Source organism: Lutjanus erythropterus, chromosome 13, assembly GCF_056507025.1.
Source record: "Lutjanus erythropterus isolate fLutEry1 chromosome 13, fLutEry1.hap2, whole genome shotgun sequence".
NCBI lineage: Eukaryota > Metazoa > Chordata > Actinopteri > Lutjaniformes > Lutjanidae > Lutjanus > Lutjanus erythropterus.
This window is the reverse complement of record NC_139329.1, coordinates 2,473,180-2,489,378: the sequence shown is the minus strand read 5'-3', so window position 1 is coordinate 2,489,378 and position 16,199 is coordinate 2,473,180. Positions and strand designations below refer to the sequence as shown.

The 16,199-nt window shown below is 38.6% G+C and overlaps 1 protein-coding gene across 1 annotated transcript in view; it reads left to right on the top strand.

Moving 5' to 3' along the window:
* mapk8ip1a (mitogen-activated protein kinase 8 interacting protein 1a) overlaps nucleotides 1-16,199 on the top strand; it is a 37,254-nt gene that overhangs the window by 15,152 nt on the left and 5,903 nt on the right. The window contains exons 2-8 of the mRNA XM_084734111.1: nucleotides 2,461-2,536; nucleotides 4,725-5,318; nucleotides 7,900-8,484; nucleotides 11,127-11,384; nucleotides 11,696-11,771; nucleotides 11,857-12,023; nucleotides 12,115-12,218. Coding sequence (XP_084590237.1) covers nucleotides 2,461-2,536; nucleotides 4,725-5,318; nucleotides 7,900-8,484; nucleotides 11,127-11,384; nucleotides 11,696-11,771; nucleotides 11,857-12,023; nucleotides 12,115-12,218 — 1,860 coding nt within the window. The remainder of the gene's footprint in view (nucleotides 1-2,460; nucleotides 2,537-4,724; nucleotides 5,319-7,899; nucleotides 8,485-11,126; nucleotides 11,385-11,695; nucleotides 11,772-11,856; nucleotides 12,024-12,114; nucleotides 12,219-16,199) is intronic.

Genomic DNA, 16,199 nt, shown 5'->3' with positions numbered 1-16,199 from the left:
CAAACAATGGAAGTGAATGTTTTCAAATATAAAAAGCAATTGGAAAATAAAACAACGACATAAAATGCCTCCATATTGCTTGTCTGGTGTAATCCAAGTCTCCTAAAGTCCCAACATGCCATTTGCACATCGTCACACCACACACGCCCAGTTCAGACGGTGTCCATGTGCACGTCAATGTGGCTCCAAGCTAAGGAGCTACAGTGAAGATTCATGCTAAAAACATGGTGCAAATGACATTTCTTTAGTCAACCTGGCACACTGGGGCTTTAGGAGACTTAGATTACACCAGACGAGCAGTATGGAGGCATTTTGTTTTTATTCTGTTGTTTTTACATTTGAAAACTGGTCACCATTCACATCCATTGTTTGGGAGATTCTGCAACACTGTTTTCCTGTGAAACTCCAGCAGGGTTTTGTGGACTAAAAAACTAAACCTCGGCATGAGGGTGAATAAATAATGACTGAATTTGCATTTTTGCATGAACTATCCCTTTAAAAACACCTTTAAGAGAGTAGTCCTGTTGAAATTGAAATGCAAATCTGTGATGTGCAGTGTTGATGTACCAAGTCAAACTTAATCTTAAAGTTAATCCAAGCCAGTAAATTGTACTGTTTAATTTTTGCTTATTCTACATGAATATGTTTAAACAAAATAAATGACAGTGATTAAATAGACAAGCTTGGACTAATCAACCTGTTTATTGTTTCTTCATTACAATTAAGTGAAGTCAGGACGCTCCATCACAACACTGTTACATGTTCTATGCATCTCCAATCTCTGCTGGTTAAATCTGGCAGTTGTGGTGCCATTGCAGTAGGTGCTTCACCATCTGAGACGGGCACCCTGCTGAGTGTCTTGAGAACGAGGGGATGAGAACATGCTTTTAAGGGTCAAAAAAGGTTTAGAATTTCTCCCATCCATCAGACAGAAAATGATAGGCAGTCTTTAATAATCAAACTGGCTCCATTAGATTACTGTCTGTACACTGATACTGCCACAGACTGCTGGTGTAACATCAGGCTGTAGGAAAATGTCATCGGAGAGGGATGTGCTTTACACAGAGAGACACTTTGATTCTCGCTCTCCCTCTCACAGTGAGTAACCATAGTAACAGGATGGGGCGTGAAACAGGGAAAGCAGATGCACGATGGGATGTCAGTAAGTGAGTCAGCGCTCTGCGTGGTTGAGGCTGGACAGTCACGCACTTCCTGGTCAATGCTCCTTCCTCTTCCTGGCAATGATGTCATCAGATAGAGAGAGAGAGAGATGTAGGAAGAGATAGATGAAACAATATGTACACACAAACAAAACCAATATTATTTTCATTAAACAGTTGCATTCTTTTATCAGCACTGCTGTAAATTAGTATTTCATTTCCAAACCAGGATGCTGATCCATGTAGACGGTGTTATACCTGCAATAATTATCAGGGTTGGGAGGGTTACTTTAAAAATGTATTCCAATACAGTTACTATTTACCTGTTAAAAATGTATCACAATATGAAAGTAATGTAAGGATTACTTTTTTAATGCTCCAACTAATTTTCATCATTGATTAATCGATCGATGGTGAAAAATGCTGATCAAAGCTCAAGATGATGTCCTCAAATGTCTGCTAATATTTTGTCCACAACTCAAAAAAACTTAATTTACTAATTGATTAATTAATCCTGTCACTATTTTGTCAGCTGAAACATGTAGAGTCTTAGTCTTTCCTGTAATGATTATTTTCATTATCAATTAATCTGTCGACCATTTTTCTCCATTAATCAAGTAGCTGATTGGTTTATAAAATGTCAGAAAATGGTGAAAAATCCTGATCAGTGTTCCCTAATATCCAAGATGAAGTCCTCAAATGTCTTGTTTTGTCCACAACGCAATGATATTCAATTTACTGTCAGAGAGGAGTGAAGAAGCCATAAAATATTCACATTGAAGAAGCTTAAATCAGAGACTTTGGTCATTTTTTTTCTTAAAAAATGACTCAAAATGATTAATGATCATATAATAGATGGAGATTGTTGCAGCTTTAAGTGTTTTCATTTGTTGTTAGGGTTTTTTTAGTTTGTCCAGACAGTCTTTCTGTTGTTGTGCACAATGTACTGACTGATTTAAAGACAAAAAATCTGAAATTTCCACCCAGTGAAGCATTTTTTCACTAGAGGCCATGATGATGAATTGAAAGCTGTGTGTGTCACTGTGCATGGTAGGATATTGTTCTTTATTTTAAAACTGTAATCCTACTAATAATCCCCATTTTTACTAAATGTATCTGTAATCTGATCTGTTTCTGTAACTATAATGGAATACAGTTACCTTGTATCCAGATTATGTAATCCATTTACATGTAATCCATTACTCCCAACATCTGAGAATTATTGAGGTGGTTAATTTAACTCAATCATGTGCTGGTTTTGGTTCTTACTCTGCTGCTCTGTCTCATTAACTCCACCCAGGACTCCATCAACAACAACTCTCTGGGCAAGAAGGACAGCTGGAAGGACTCCCGCTCCTCCTCCCCACACATTACAGGTATGAACACAACATGAGTCAACAAAAAAGACAAAAAGCCTGAAAAACCCTGAAAAGAACCATTTTCTTTCTGTCCACAGAATTTACATTTACTCTGAATAAGCAATAAAAATCTGTTACCATGACTAACTCTGACCAACATAACACAGAATGCAGGAAGTACAGATGTTTATAGAGATGAATTCATCCATAGTGCAGCTGGAAGGACAACTGGGGACAATTCCCATTTTTGGTGTGCCTGGCTTGAGCTGTTCCTGGAAATGTCCCCATTTTTAAAAACAGAAGGCAAAGTGAAGACCGGGCAGTAGAGCCTATTGGATAAATAACACTACAGGCCAGGGGGAAAATATGTATTATAAATTCTCGGTGAATTGTCCCTTTAAAGAAAACTGGAAAACTGGAAATCTCTTACAAAACAACAACAACAACAAAACATTAAACCAGAATCCAGAACCAGAACCCTTTTTTATTTCATAAATAATAACATGTGATATATTGAATACTGAACTGGAAATGTCCCCTGAAACCTGGTCACCTTAATCTGACCTGTAAGCAGAGCTGTTGCTGTGGAAACGTAAAGTCATGTGTAAACTTGGCATGAGAGACCCTGATCAATATTTGTGGGTGTTTCTCCAGCTACGGGCACTTTTAAGTCTCAGAAGTGAAATTTTGGATTCATGTTAAAATTTCTCATGTGATGCTGAATTAATATTTACACAATGTTATTAAACATCTTCGCAAAAATTCAGACAAGATAATGTGATTTAATAACATTTATGAAACATTTTATGGGTGCAGACATCTCTTTTGTTCATGTCCCACAGCTGTGGTCTCAATGTTCAGATACATGAAATGTGTTAATAAAATTACATTCTGACAATATTTCAAATGAAATTATTTCATATGAATATTACTTTACACCATGCTAAAAATCTTTTTATTTACTTATCATTTATATGATTTTTTTTTTTTTTCTAAATGCACCTGTCCCACACTTTTGTGTCCTCACCGTGACACTGAACAAAATCCAGTTAACTTTTGTTTTGAAATCCAAACAAATCTACTTCCTGTGAAACATAAGCTAAGAGGTGAGACTGACATGCTGGACCACTAATACCAGATGATCTTTAAGACCAAGAAAAAATCTGGAGTGTTGATTTTATGTCCTCACCAAAGAGCTTATTAACTGAGTATTTTGAACTACATTTTAAAAATGACTTCATATTTCTGTTGAATTCATGGATATTAGATGTCCAGGGTGAACCTCATCCATGGATGGATGAGTCCAGTATTGAGTGAGTCTGCAGTCCAACTAATGTAATCAAGAAGTTTGTTGACATTGTGTTGTTACCAACACAAGATGTCATTACTGCTTTATTTTATTTATTAATATGATTTTTAAATGCACATATTATTTTAACACTTACATCAGTGGTCCCCAAACTTTTTTTTAGCATGCACCCTTTCAGAAGCTGAAAGAAGTTTGTGCCCCCCGACCCAATTTTTAATAATAACTGTGGATGGAACTGATGAATATAGGATTGAAAAGTTTTTTAGTGAAATAAAGGTTAGCAGGATAGAATCAGCAAATAGATAAATAGATCATATTCATTTAACTTTGTTTCACTCTATTTCTTCCACCCACCCACCCCTGTCTAAATGTTACACTGAGTAGAGAAAATCATAAATTCCCCTATTTTTTTTTTATTCATTATTTACAAGGATGTATAATGCTTGATGAAAACACATTTAAAGGTCTTAGAATTTCATAGAAATTTAAAAAGATGAAAAAAATGTATTATATGAACATTTGTCATTATCTTAGCAAGTATATGCATTTTGCGGTACCTATTTATATTTATTGCAGCCTCTGTTGGTTCAAATTAAATGTCATAGTGGCTGAGTTTTATTAATTTTAGTGCCCGTAGTTGAAGAGACACCCTTATACACAACTACAGCACAGTGCAAACACTCTAGTTAATGACAGTACAAAGATGACAACAAGAATGAAGTGAAAATGTTGTTAAACTGTTTGAAATGAATGGTGTGTGTGTTTGTCCTCTGTTCATGTAACTCTTGTGCAGGATAAACTTCTTACTGCTACTTGGATAATCCCTCTGTACACATCTGGTTGCCTAATACATAATCTGTTACTTTTGTTTGTTTTCATGTGTGTGTGTGTGTTCAGGGGATCTAACACCACCAGCTAGTCAACCCAAAGCGGAGGACAAAGTCCGGCACAGCACGCGGCGCCCTGCCCCAAAACCACCTGTCGCCAATGGAGCCAACAGCAGAGCCAACAGTCAGGCTGCTGCCACCGCCGCAGACACACGAGCTCGACCACGGGAAAGACAGGCATCCGGGGTCACGCACACACAGTCCTCCAGCACACCGAGGAGTCAAAGGAGACTGGGAGGAGGAGGTGGAGGAGGAGGAAGAGGGGGAGGAAGAGGAGTGACAGCGATGAGAGAGAGGAGCCTAGGGGATGTCAGAGGAAGGGATGGAGTGACAGCAGGGAAGGAGGAAAGGAGAGGAGGAAGACTGTGTGATGAGTCCAAGGGGAAGGAGAAGGAGAGGAATGGACATCAGAGGCTGAGAGAAGCAAATGGACTGAAAGGCCGTGGGGCTGATGGGAAAGGAAAAGTAGTTGCTAGAGGGGGGAACAGAGGAGGGGGAGTCAAGCCAAATAACATGCTGTCTAACCAGCAGGTGTATCTGACAGCCATGGTGGTCCCACGCACGCCTGTAGCACCCAGGAACCAGGACAAGACCCAAGACCAAGGTAACAGACACGCCCTCAGCACCTGTTTCATCCTACCAAAAAAAAAATGTAAAAGTTTTGAATACCAGCACTCTAATTCTAACATTTGGTGAAGATATGTTCTTTAAGGATTTATACATATGAAACACATGTAATTTACAAACTATTTTCCTTTTCATATTTTTTTTTAAATTTGTAAACTTACTCTTTTTTTAAGGAAATATTTGCCCTTTAAATTTTTCATAAACAGATTTTTACTAAAACATGATGTAATCTGGCATAAAAAGGGTTAACTATATTGCAAGGACCCCTCTTTCACTCCCTGGCCTAAAAAAGGTGGAATACTGCTAAAACACTGGTAAACTTTGACAAAGTTTTAAATAATATTGCTATCAGATGTTTCTCAATCATAACATGTCAACTCTGTAGCCCTTCAAAATCAAAGATAAACAAGATTGATGATTATTATGATTATTTTGATTAACATTAAGAGAACTCTGAGACATTTTAATAAATAAAATGGCTGTTCAGTATGACTATGCTGTGAAATGAAAAAATGTAACATTTTGTCAACTCTGTAAGATGTCAACTGTCAGATTTTTCAAATTTTCCATCTGACAGAGTTGACGTCTACATTTGATAAAAACTGTAATCACTAGGAGATTGGCCCGTTACAGGATTTAATAACCAGGAGTTTGATCTTTTAAAATACATTTTCCAGCATAGTTAAATAATCAAAACCCCTCAAAATACTGTTTTGTCCCAGTTCTCAAGAATGAGAAAACTGAATATAAAGCTTTGTAGTGCTGAGGTGAACTGCAGAGGTGGTGATAATTCTCTCTGGAATTCTTCCACTACCAGAATTGTTAATATATATATATATATATGTGTGTATATATATATATATATATATATATATATATATATATATATATATATATATATATATATATATATATATATATATATATATATATATATATATGTATATATATGTACACACATATATATGTACTGAAAAATGAAGTCTCCATGGAAGTTAGATCTAATCTAAACATATCTGTTATGAAGTTTAAAGGGACAGTTCATCCCAAAATTAAAACTACACAGAGCAGATAGATACTACAGATATCTGTAGTGCTGTTTATCCATTTTTATAATTTTGGGGTGGAGTTTTGGAGATATCGGCTGTAGAGATGTCTGTCTTCTCTCCCTTATAATGGAACTAGCTTGTGGTGCTCAAAGCACCAAAATATACATTTGGAAAACTGGACAGCCTTTCCAGAAATCACGACCCAGTTACTCAAGATAATCCACACATCTTGATGTGAGCAGTTTGATGTCAAGTCAAGTCAAGTGAATTTTATTTATACAGCGCCAATCAATTATAGAAGCTCTCTGAGGGAACCTTTTACATAGAGCAGGCCTAGACCTTATGCAGGGGATGGTTGGAAAAACACACAGCAGAGTGTGGTGGAAATACAGAGTCAACTTTTTCAAGGCAGTTTACTTCAATAGATTGTTTTGAGTTTTGAGCTTAACTCAAACTCTTAAGTTTTGAAAAAGTTTTACTGACTAATAATATTTTATAGATATAATTTATTTTTCTTCTTTAGCTTAACTTCAATCTTTGAGTTTTAGAAACTCCCCAAAAATTGTATTTCAAAGATTGTAGAGTAACTTCACTGACATTTAAGTAAATAATGATTAATAATTTAATATTTGTTATTGCAAATCACATTTTTTGAAATACAATTGTTAGGAGGTTCTCCAAGTTCATCTAAAGAGGAAAACATTATAGGTCAGCAAAAGTTTATTTCAAAACTACAGAGTTTGAGTTAAAAACTCAGAAATCTAGTGGAGGCAGTTGCCTTGAAATTAGTTTTCTCTTTTTTTTTCCCGATTAAAGAATCACTTTAACTGTAATTTAACTGTAAGAAAAAAAATAATGCAATTTTTTGTCAAAGCCACGGGGAGCCACTGGAGAAGAGCCACAGGTTGCTGACCCCTGCACTAAATGATGATACTCTTCCTGTTGTGTCCTCACTATTTATTTCATGTTCCCAGCTTCAATGTGTGAGTCTGGCTACAATTTACACTTCAAAATAGTTGTAGCGACGAAACCTGGTGAATCAGAGAAATAAATAATAAATAAATAATAAAATATTTCCTGATTGTTTCACAGAACATGTAAACACATCCACACACACTGAGGATAATCGCTACAATGTCCGAGTCCTTACAGCTTACCCAAAAAGGACGCCATTAATGTTTACACCCCGTGCTGTCATGAGCAAAAGCCTCTTGCCCATGAGTATGTATGAGGACCACAAGCCAAGTGCCATTTAGTCCCATTATACTGGAGAGCAGGCAGACAACTGTACGGTTTCTCTTTCTCTTTCAATCTTCGAAACTACAGCTCACAACAAAACTAGATGAATAAATATATATTTTTAATTATGGGGTGAACTGTCCCTTTAAGGTGTGTAATATGTGAAGTTGTTCCTTCGTCCACATTTTATTTCAATTCTGTGTGCAAAGAATTTGTGAATTACTCTGCTACTCTTTCTATCCACTCACTGTCCATATGTTGTGTTCTTAGGCCAAAACCATGACAGGACCCAGGACAACCCCCCTGTCCTCTCCAGGTCCAGCAGTGAGGGAGGGTCAAACAGAATGTCCCTCAGTTCAGACACAGAGGGCCCCCCACCAGGGCCCCTGCATCCCTCTCTGTCCAACCGAACCAACCCTGACATCAGCGAAGAAGAGGGGGAGGGAGATCCGACTCCCTGCACGAACGTCCAGAACGGTCCAACCCACTGCCTTGCAGATAATAAAGAAACAGAGATGGACAATACTAAGTCAAAGGTGGACGTGGGGGGAAGGAAAAGTGACAACAATGCTGAGGTGGATGGCACCAACTCTGTCACTCAGGGAGATCGTCCGGCTGCTCAGACTGTACCAAAGAGTGAAGCTAAAGCAGGGTTAAATTATGACTCTGTTAAATACACTCTGGTGGTCGATGAAAACGCTCAATTGGAGCTGGTCAGCCTCAAGGACTGCTTGCACGGTTACAACGAGCACAACGATGACAGCGATGCAGAGACGGTCTATCAATCAGCCAATGAGGAGGAAGACCCAGAGTATGAGGCGGAAAGGAAGAGGAGAGACGATGCCAAGAAGCAGGGTAATTATGCCCACTCATTTTAACATGGCTCAGCACATTTCTGTCACAAAGCAGCAGCAGGAGTTGGATAAAAGTCAGATAAAGGCTATTTTGCTTTTCTAAAAACCTGCCAGTAGTAGTGCATTCTAAAAAATGCAAACTGCATGGTTGTCAAGGAAAGTTCATTCAATTAAAGGCTTTGTCCCTTTGGGAGCATGAATGTTCAGCAAATTTCATGGTTATCTGCCTGTTAGGTTATAAGAGATCTTGTGTACACAGCTGACTTTTTGTCCTAATTGTGGTGCCAAAATAAAACTTATTAAATGTCCAAAATGATAATGATTAATTAATCCCTTAGGGAAGTATAAATACATTTCCCAAAGTTGCTGACATTACACATGCTCCCATTCAAGAATAGAAAATACATGTAAAGCAAAGAGAAATTATAGAATAAGAGGTAAGTTCAAATATTTACATTCTACTTCAATATATAACAATCATAATAATATCAAATAAGTATAAGTAAGCAACATATGGAAAATATAAAATAATTACAAGTATGAGAATGAATGTAAGAATTATGTTATTGTAATTTTAATCACAAAGTTATGTAATGTTTATTATTATTTATAATAAATGATGGTGAATAAATAGTCTAGGGGTCCTCAATATCTAATAAGTTCACACTTAAAAAGAGGAAACTCAAAGATCAGTTTACAGAGATTAAAATTGCTAGTTGACATTAATTTCTTCCTTTAAAAAAATATTTTAGGTAGAACCTCCTCCTAACAGTGACACTGGAGTCTGTATAATTACATCTTACTAAATTGTGCGCAGTGTTCAAATTTTTTGTATTAAAACATGAAAAGTTATATCTTTAGTTATTAACAGCAATTTAAGAATGTTTACACTGCAACAAAACACAGAAATTCCAAATTTCCAGTTCAAACTGATTGCACCAAAGCGTATGAGAACTGCAGGAGATGAAGACGGGGATGAGACAGAGGAGATGAATTAATATGATGTGGGTCTATCTGTTCTTTTCTTACTGTAACACAAACTCTAGTCTGCAGTGTAGTTCACACACTTCATGCTATATAACCAACATTTTTATCACCTCCACATTTCTTTCCATATTAACATGCTCTCTCTCTCTCAATTCTGCGATCACACTCTGCGATAACCCTGTTTTTATCAGCTGATGATGTCAGCGCTGTTATCACACTCAGCAGTGAACGTTGCTCACACTGACGGTCACTGATTGCAAACTGATCCGTTCGGCTCACTGTTCACCAAAATGTGTGCAAGGTTCAATGAATGCTGCTCTTTTAGCACATTCATGCACAACACTGTGCATATGAATATTAAATACAGCTGATGTTCCCTTGGAAACTAAATTACATCTAGAAGACATTGTTGTGCCGCCTTCAAATGGACCCTGTGAGCTTGTGGTTACAACACAGGAAGTCATGTACACAATACGCTTGATGTTCAATTGGTCATGAGAACAAGGTTGCTAGACAACAGCAAAAATGACACTAAAACTGTTGACATCTAGGGATAGTTTATCCAAAAATGAAAATTCAGTCATTATCTACTCACTCTCATGCCGGTTGAAGGTCAAACAGTTGAAGTGAATGGTGACCAGGTTTCAAAAGTATATATTATATTTTTTATTTACACCATGTTTTTAGCCTGAATCTTCACTGTAGATCCTTAGCATAGAGCCATGTTCACATGCACACTATCTGAACTGTGTGTGTGTGGTGTAACAGTGTGCAAATGACATGTCAGGACTTTCGGAGACTTGGATTACACCAGACAAGCAATATGGAGGCATTTTATGTTTTTTCCAGTTGCTTTTTTAAATTTGAAAACCATTCAAACCATTCACTTCCATTGTTTGGGAGATCCTGCAACACTGTTTTCCTGTGAAACTCCAGCAGTGTTTTGTGGACTAAAAAACTAAATCTCACCTTCAATCAGCATGAGGGTGAGTAGATAATGACTGAAACTTAAAAATTTAGCAAGCTAGGTAGCGGGTAATGATAGATGAGGCTGTTGGGAATATAAACATTTTCTTAAGACATATTATAGAATTATGAAGAAAAACTCTATATGACTTTGAACTTTCAGAAAATTTTAATTTGTGCATAACACAGATGGGGGGTGTTTATATGGACTTTTCTTGTAAACATGGTAAACACAACCTCATTTGAAGGTAGGCTCTTTTTCCTCAAATTACTCTTCTTCTTCTTCTTTTTTTTTTTTTTTACAGTAATTTCAGATTAATTTTTTAGTTCATGGATCTAATGAAAGGATACATGCAAGAAAAATGACCTGTATCATTGGAAACTTTGGGGTGTGTGTCAGAGTCACCTTCACTGCTTCACTGTATGCAGTGCCATGTCTCATGTCATGCGAATCATACAAATGTCCAACTCTAATTATTATACAATAGATTTAAAGTTTGCAGTAAATATCCCTTAATATAATCCCATATCTTTCATTTTCCTTCACACATAGATATCGGAAATAGATATCACGCAAACAGGGAAAAGAGTAGAGGACCCAATACTAAGACTTGTGGAACACCACTGAACAAATAATGGTTAGAGAACGAGCAAGAATGAGTTTAACCTTTCCTTGTTTTCTGCTTCAAGAGAGGAGGAAAGAGGAGGAAAAGAGAAGAAAGGAGGAGGAGGAGTTAAGGAGGAGGAGGGAAGAGGATTTGAAGAGGAGGAGGGAGGAGGAGGTGAAGAGGAGGAGGGAAGTTGTGGCAAGGGTCTGCAAGCAATCCAAGGTCACATCAACCACAACTTCAGAGGAAGATGAGTCTAACGGAGGAAGGGCGGGAGCTGCCAGAAGTCGGAAGTTCCTGAACCTGTTTGCCAACAACAGCAGCCATTACAGTGCCACTGGTTTGTATATTTTACAGATATTTAGTTTAAATAAAAATGAGTCAGCTTCCTGTAGAGCTAACCAATTAAAGCTGCATTAAAGTTGTATGTTGAAGTTTCTAAAAAAGACATAACAAGACAAAAAACAATATAAAAGACATCAACTTTTATGGCTTTTCTTTAATTATATTTTATAGCCTGTACTTTTTCACTTTTACTCGAGTTTTACTTTGACTTTTACCCGTATATATTTTATAGCACAAGTGACGGTACATCTACTTAAATAATAAATCGTAAATAATGTGTGTGCTTTTGCCACCTCTGTCATTCAGGTGCTGGCTCATTTGGTCTGTTCTCCTGTGTTCTGGATGGTGTGGAAAGACAGCAGAGCCACAGAGCTGTCTACAGGTTAACGCACACAACATTACACACACTAACTGTGAGGAATCCAAACAAACACATAAGACTGAGACATTTTTATTGCTGTTGTTAGGTTTGTCCCTCGTCATGCAGACGAACTGTGCCTGGAGGCAGATGACCCCGTGTTAATTCTGAACCAGTCTGAGGACCTGTGGTGTCAGGGCTACAACATGAGGTCTGGAGCCACCGGCATATTCCCTGCCTTCTACGCTGTCAGGGTGGATAAAGATGTCAGCCAAGGTACACTTCAATAGACTGTAAAGAACATCATCATCATCAACAACAACAAGTTCATCATTTAATGTTTCTTTGTTCTCCTCTCTGCTCACAGTCCAGAAAGATGGTTGGATAGAGCAGTTCATGGTTCGGTTCCTGGGGTCAGTTCAGGTCCCCATCCACAAAGGCAACGATGTGCTGTGTGCTGCCATGCAGAAGGTACATAAATACAGATGCTGCACAGAGCCACAGAACCACACCATGGAGACTGATTATCAGTCATATTGTGTTAAATAAAACTGCAGCAGAGGAGCCACACATCACAGCCCTCAACAACGTGAAAACAAGCGCTGTTAAAGTTCCAGCACCAAATAGAGAAGACTAATGTCATTCATATGCATGTTAATGTTGGTAGTGTGATTAGTTTAGTATAGGATTATAGTGGACGTACCACCTCCAGAGTCATTCCACCACTTGATGATCATCAACCCTGATTTCTTTCTTTCTTTACTTTTTTAAATGAGCAGTGTTTGGCAGTAATACATTACTCAGTAATATATTGAGTAATATATTGTTCAGTAATATATTACACTGTAATATATTATTCAGTAATATATTACTGTAGAAGAAAAATACTTCATTGTCTACTATTTGCATGCAAATGGCAGAAATTTGTCTTTGCTTACATGCACGGAAAAAGGCAGGTACATTAAAAACACAACATATCACATAATGCATTAAAATATTTTTCCATACAGTAAAAGTGAAAATGAGTACACCCCTCACATTTCTGCAAATATTTAATTATATCTTTTCATGACACAACACTGAAGAAATGACACTTTGATACAATGTAAAGTAGTCAGTGTACAGCTTGTATAACAGTGTAAATTTACTGTCCCCTCAAAATAACTCAACACACAGCCATTAATGTCTAAACCGCTGACAACAAAAGTGAGTACACCCCTAGGTGAAAATGTCCAAGTTGGGCCCAATTAGCCATTTTCCCTCCCCAGTGTCATGTGATTCAGTTAGTGTTACAAGGTCTCAGGTGTGAATGGGGAGCAGGTGTGTTAAATTTGGTGTTATCGCTCTCTCACTCTCTCATACTGGTCACTGTAAGTTCAACATGGCACCTCATGGCGAAGAACTCTCTGAGGATCTGAAAAAAAGAATTGTTGCTCTACATAAAGATGGCCAACACCCTGAAACTGAGCTGCAGCACGGTGGACAAGACCATACAGCGGTTTAACAGGACAGGTTCCACTCAGAACAGGCCTCGTCATGGTCGACCAAAGAAGTTGAGTGCACGTGCTCAGCGTCATATCCAGAGGTTGTCTTTGGAAAATAGATGTATGAGCGCTGCCAGCATTGCTGCAGAGGTTGAAGGTGTGGGGGGTCAGCCTGTCATTGCTCAGACCATACACCGCACACTGCATCATATTGGTCTGCATGGCTGTCGTCCCAGAAGGAAGCCTCTTCTAAAGATGATGCACATGAAAGCCCACAAACAGTTTGCTAAAGACAAGCAGACTAAGGACATGGATTATTGGAACCATGTCCTGTGGTCTGATGAGACCAAGATAAGCTTATTTGGTTCAGTTGTGTGGCAGCAACCAGGTGAGGAGTACAAAGACAAGTGTGTCTTACCTACAGTCATGCAGTGGGAGGGAGTGTCATGGTCTGGGGCTGCATGAATGCTGCCGGCACTGGGGAGCTACAGTTCATTGAGGGAACCATGAATGCCAACATGTACTGTGACATACTGAAGCAGAGCATGATCCCCTCCCTTCAGAAACTGGGCTGCAGGGCAGTATTCCAACATGATAACGACCCCAAACACACCTCCAAGACGACCACTGCCTTTCTAAAGAAGCTGAGGGTAAAGGTGATGGACTGGTAAGCATGTCTCCAGACCTAAACCCTATTGAGCATCTGTGGGGCATCTTCAAACGAAAAGTGGAGGGGCGCAAGGTCTTTAACATCCACCAGCTCCGTGATGTCATCATGTGGAAGAGGATTCCAGTAACAACCTGTGAAGCTCTGGTGAACTCCAAGCCCAAGAGGGTTAAGGCAGTGCTGGAAAATAATGGTGGCCACACAAAATATTGACACTTTGGGCCCAATTTGGACATTTTCACCTAGGGGTGTACTCACTTTTGTTGTCAGGGGTTTAGACATTAATGGCTGTGTGTTGAGTTATTTTGAGGGGACAGTAAATTTAACACCGTTATACAAGCTGTACACTGACTACTTTACATTGTATCAAAGTATCATTTCTTCAGTGTTGTACCATGAAAAGATATAATTAAATATTTGCAGAAATGTGAGGGGTGTACTCATTTTTGTGCGATACTGTACATATACATACATACAGTTAGGCGCCCCATGCAGTCAGGGGCTTGGTGCCTTGTGTGCCTTGCTCAAGGGCACCTCTGCAGTGCTCAGGAGGTGGACTGACACCTCTGCAGCTACTAGTTCATGCTCTCTACTGACTGGTTCATGTTGGACTTGAACCAGCAATTCTCTGGTTTCCAAGCCAAATCCTTACAGACTGAGCTGCCCAGCAGGATTTCTGCAAAAGAAATTACTGAAAGAGCAGTTGTTCCTAATTCAAGTGACTCTGTGCTCCTGAGTTACTTTTTGACCTAGGTAGGCTATCTTATGATGTACACATGTGGCAGGTGCGTTTTTTTTTTCCCCAAGACAGTTCTGTCTAGTCCCACCCTACTGTGCTGTGATTGGTTACTACTGCTAAGCTGTGATTAGCTTGTTCTTGTTGCCTCAACGACATGTCCATGTGACTGCCAGAGAGCCTCTCTAATGTTGTGACAGGGTCTTTTTTAACATACCCAAGTAGTTTTTGTGTTTAAACCTAACCAAACTGTGACTGAAAACTAAAATGAATAAGTCAACTAAGTCTAAAAAAGACGTTAAAAGTGACATGTAGCTTCACACAAGACAGAAAGACCAGTCTCCTGCGTGAAAGTCTTGTTTTTGATCCCTTCAATTTAACAAAATCGCTTTGCTAAACTTCTCCACAGTGCCAGTCCACACCTACGCTCATAGCCAATCAGAGCACAGTAGGGCCACAGGATTTGGGCTCCTAATAGCTCAACAGTGATGTGATTTTCTTATTTTGTTCACTTAAACTGGTTAAGACCTTGGAATTTGTATTGACTGCCAGTCAAATTAGAGCAGTTGTTTTCATTCAAAAAGGGGCAGAATCATGACACAGGAGCAAAGTACTTTGGTGAGTTGCTCTGATCTGTAGTGGATCAACCAAATTAAAGCTAACTGCTAATTTCAGCCTGGAAACATTCACCACTGAGCTGGCTGGCTGATGGTTGGTGCACCACTTGCACATGTTGAACACAGCACATGTTTTGACTCAGCCCTTGTGGCCCTGCAGATAATATTTTGGTTTGGTTTGGTCTGGTTCTGAGAAAACCTCTGAGGTCTGTGAATCATCCTGAGGCACCACAATGAATGCTCAAAGAACTATGTGAAATTCTATTAATCTCCATTTCCGCCCATTGCATTGGGGTATAGACAGAAATTTGGATTTGGGTGAACTGTTCCTTTAACTGACCGGAATCCAGTGTGTTATATAAGTGGAGAGCTGTACCTGTTGCAGCTAATCACTGTGTTTCCTCTAAATCCTTCACCAGCTCCAAATCCTTATTAAGAACATTAGAGCACAGAGCTGTTTGCTACTTTAGCTTCAGACACGTTCTCTCTTTTCACTTCATGTTCTGATTTTGCTGTGAAATATGATGGGATTTGATTGGTTCCTGTGGTGAAAACAGCTCAGTCTTGGAACACAAGTAGGCTTTCTGATTACCGACTGACTGAATACTGAATAATTAACCTCTACAGTTAGTAAATCTACACATAAAGCCTCTCATCATTAATTTAACGATGTATTATTACCTGCTGTCAGGTGGATTGGCTGTAGATCTTCACACACAGGTTTATGAACATCCTCACTTACTCTGTCCTCTATCTCAGTGATGAAAACTCCCCCGTAACCCGTTCCTCTTGCTGCAGTCATTGATCGCCCCTTACTGTGGCGAGTTTTTTTTTTTTTTTGTGTCCTTCTCTAAAATCATTTTCATATCGAGACATTTCCTCTTTATTTCAGTGACAGTCTGAAACATGGCATTAACAGCACTCGCTTTTCTCATTTCTTTGCTTTAG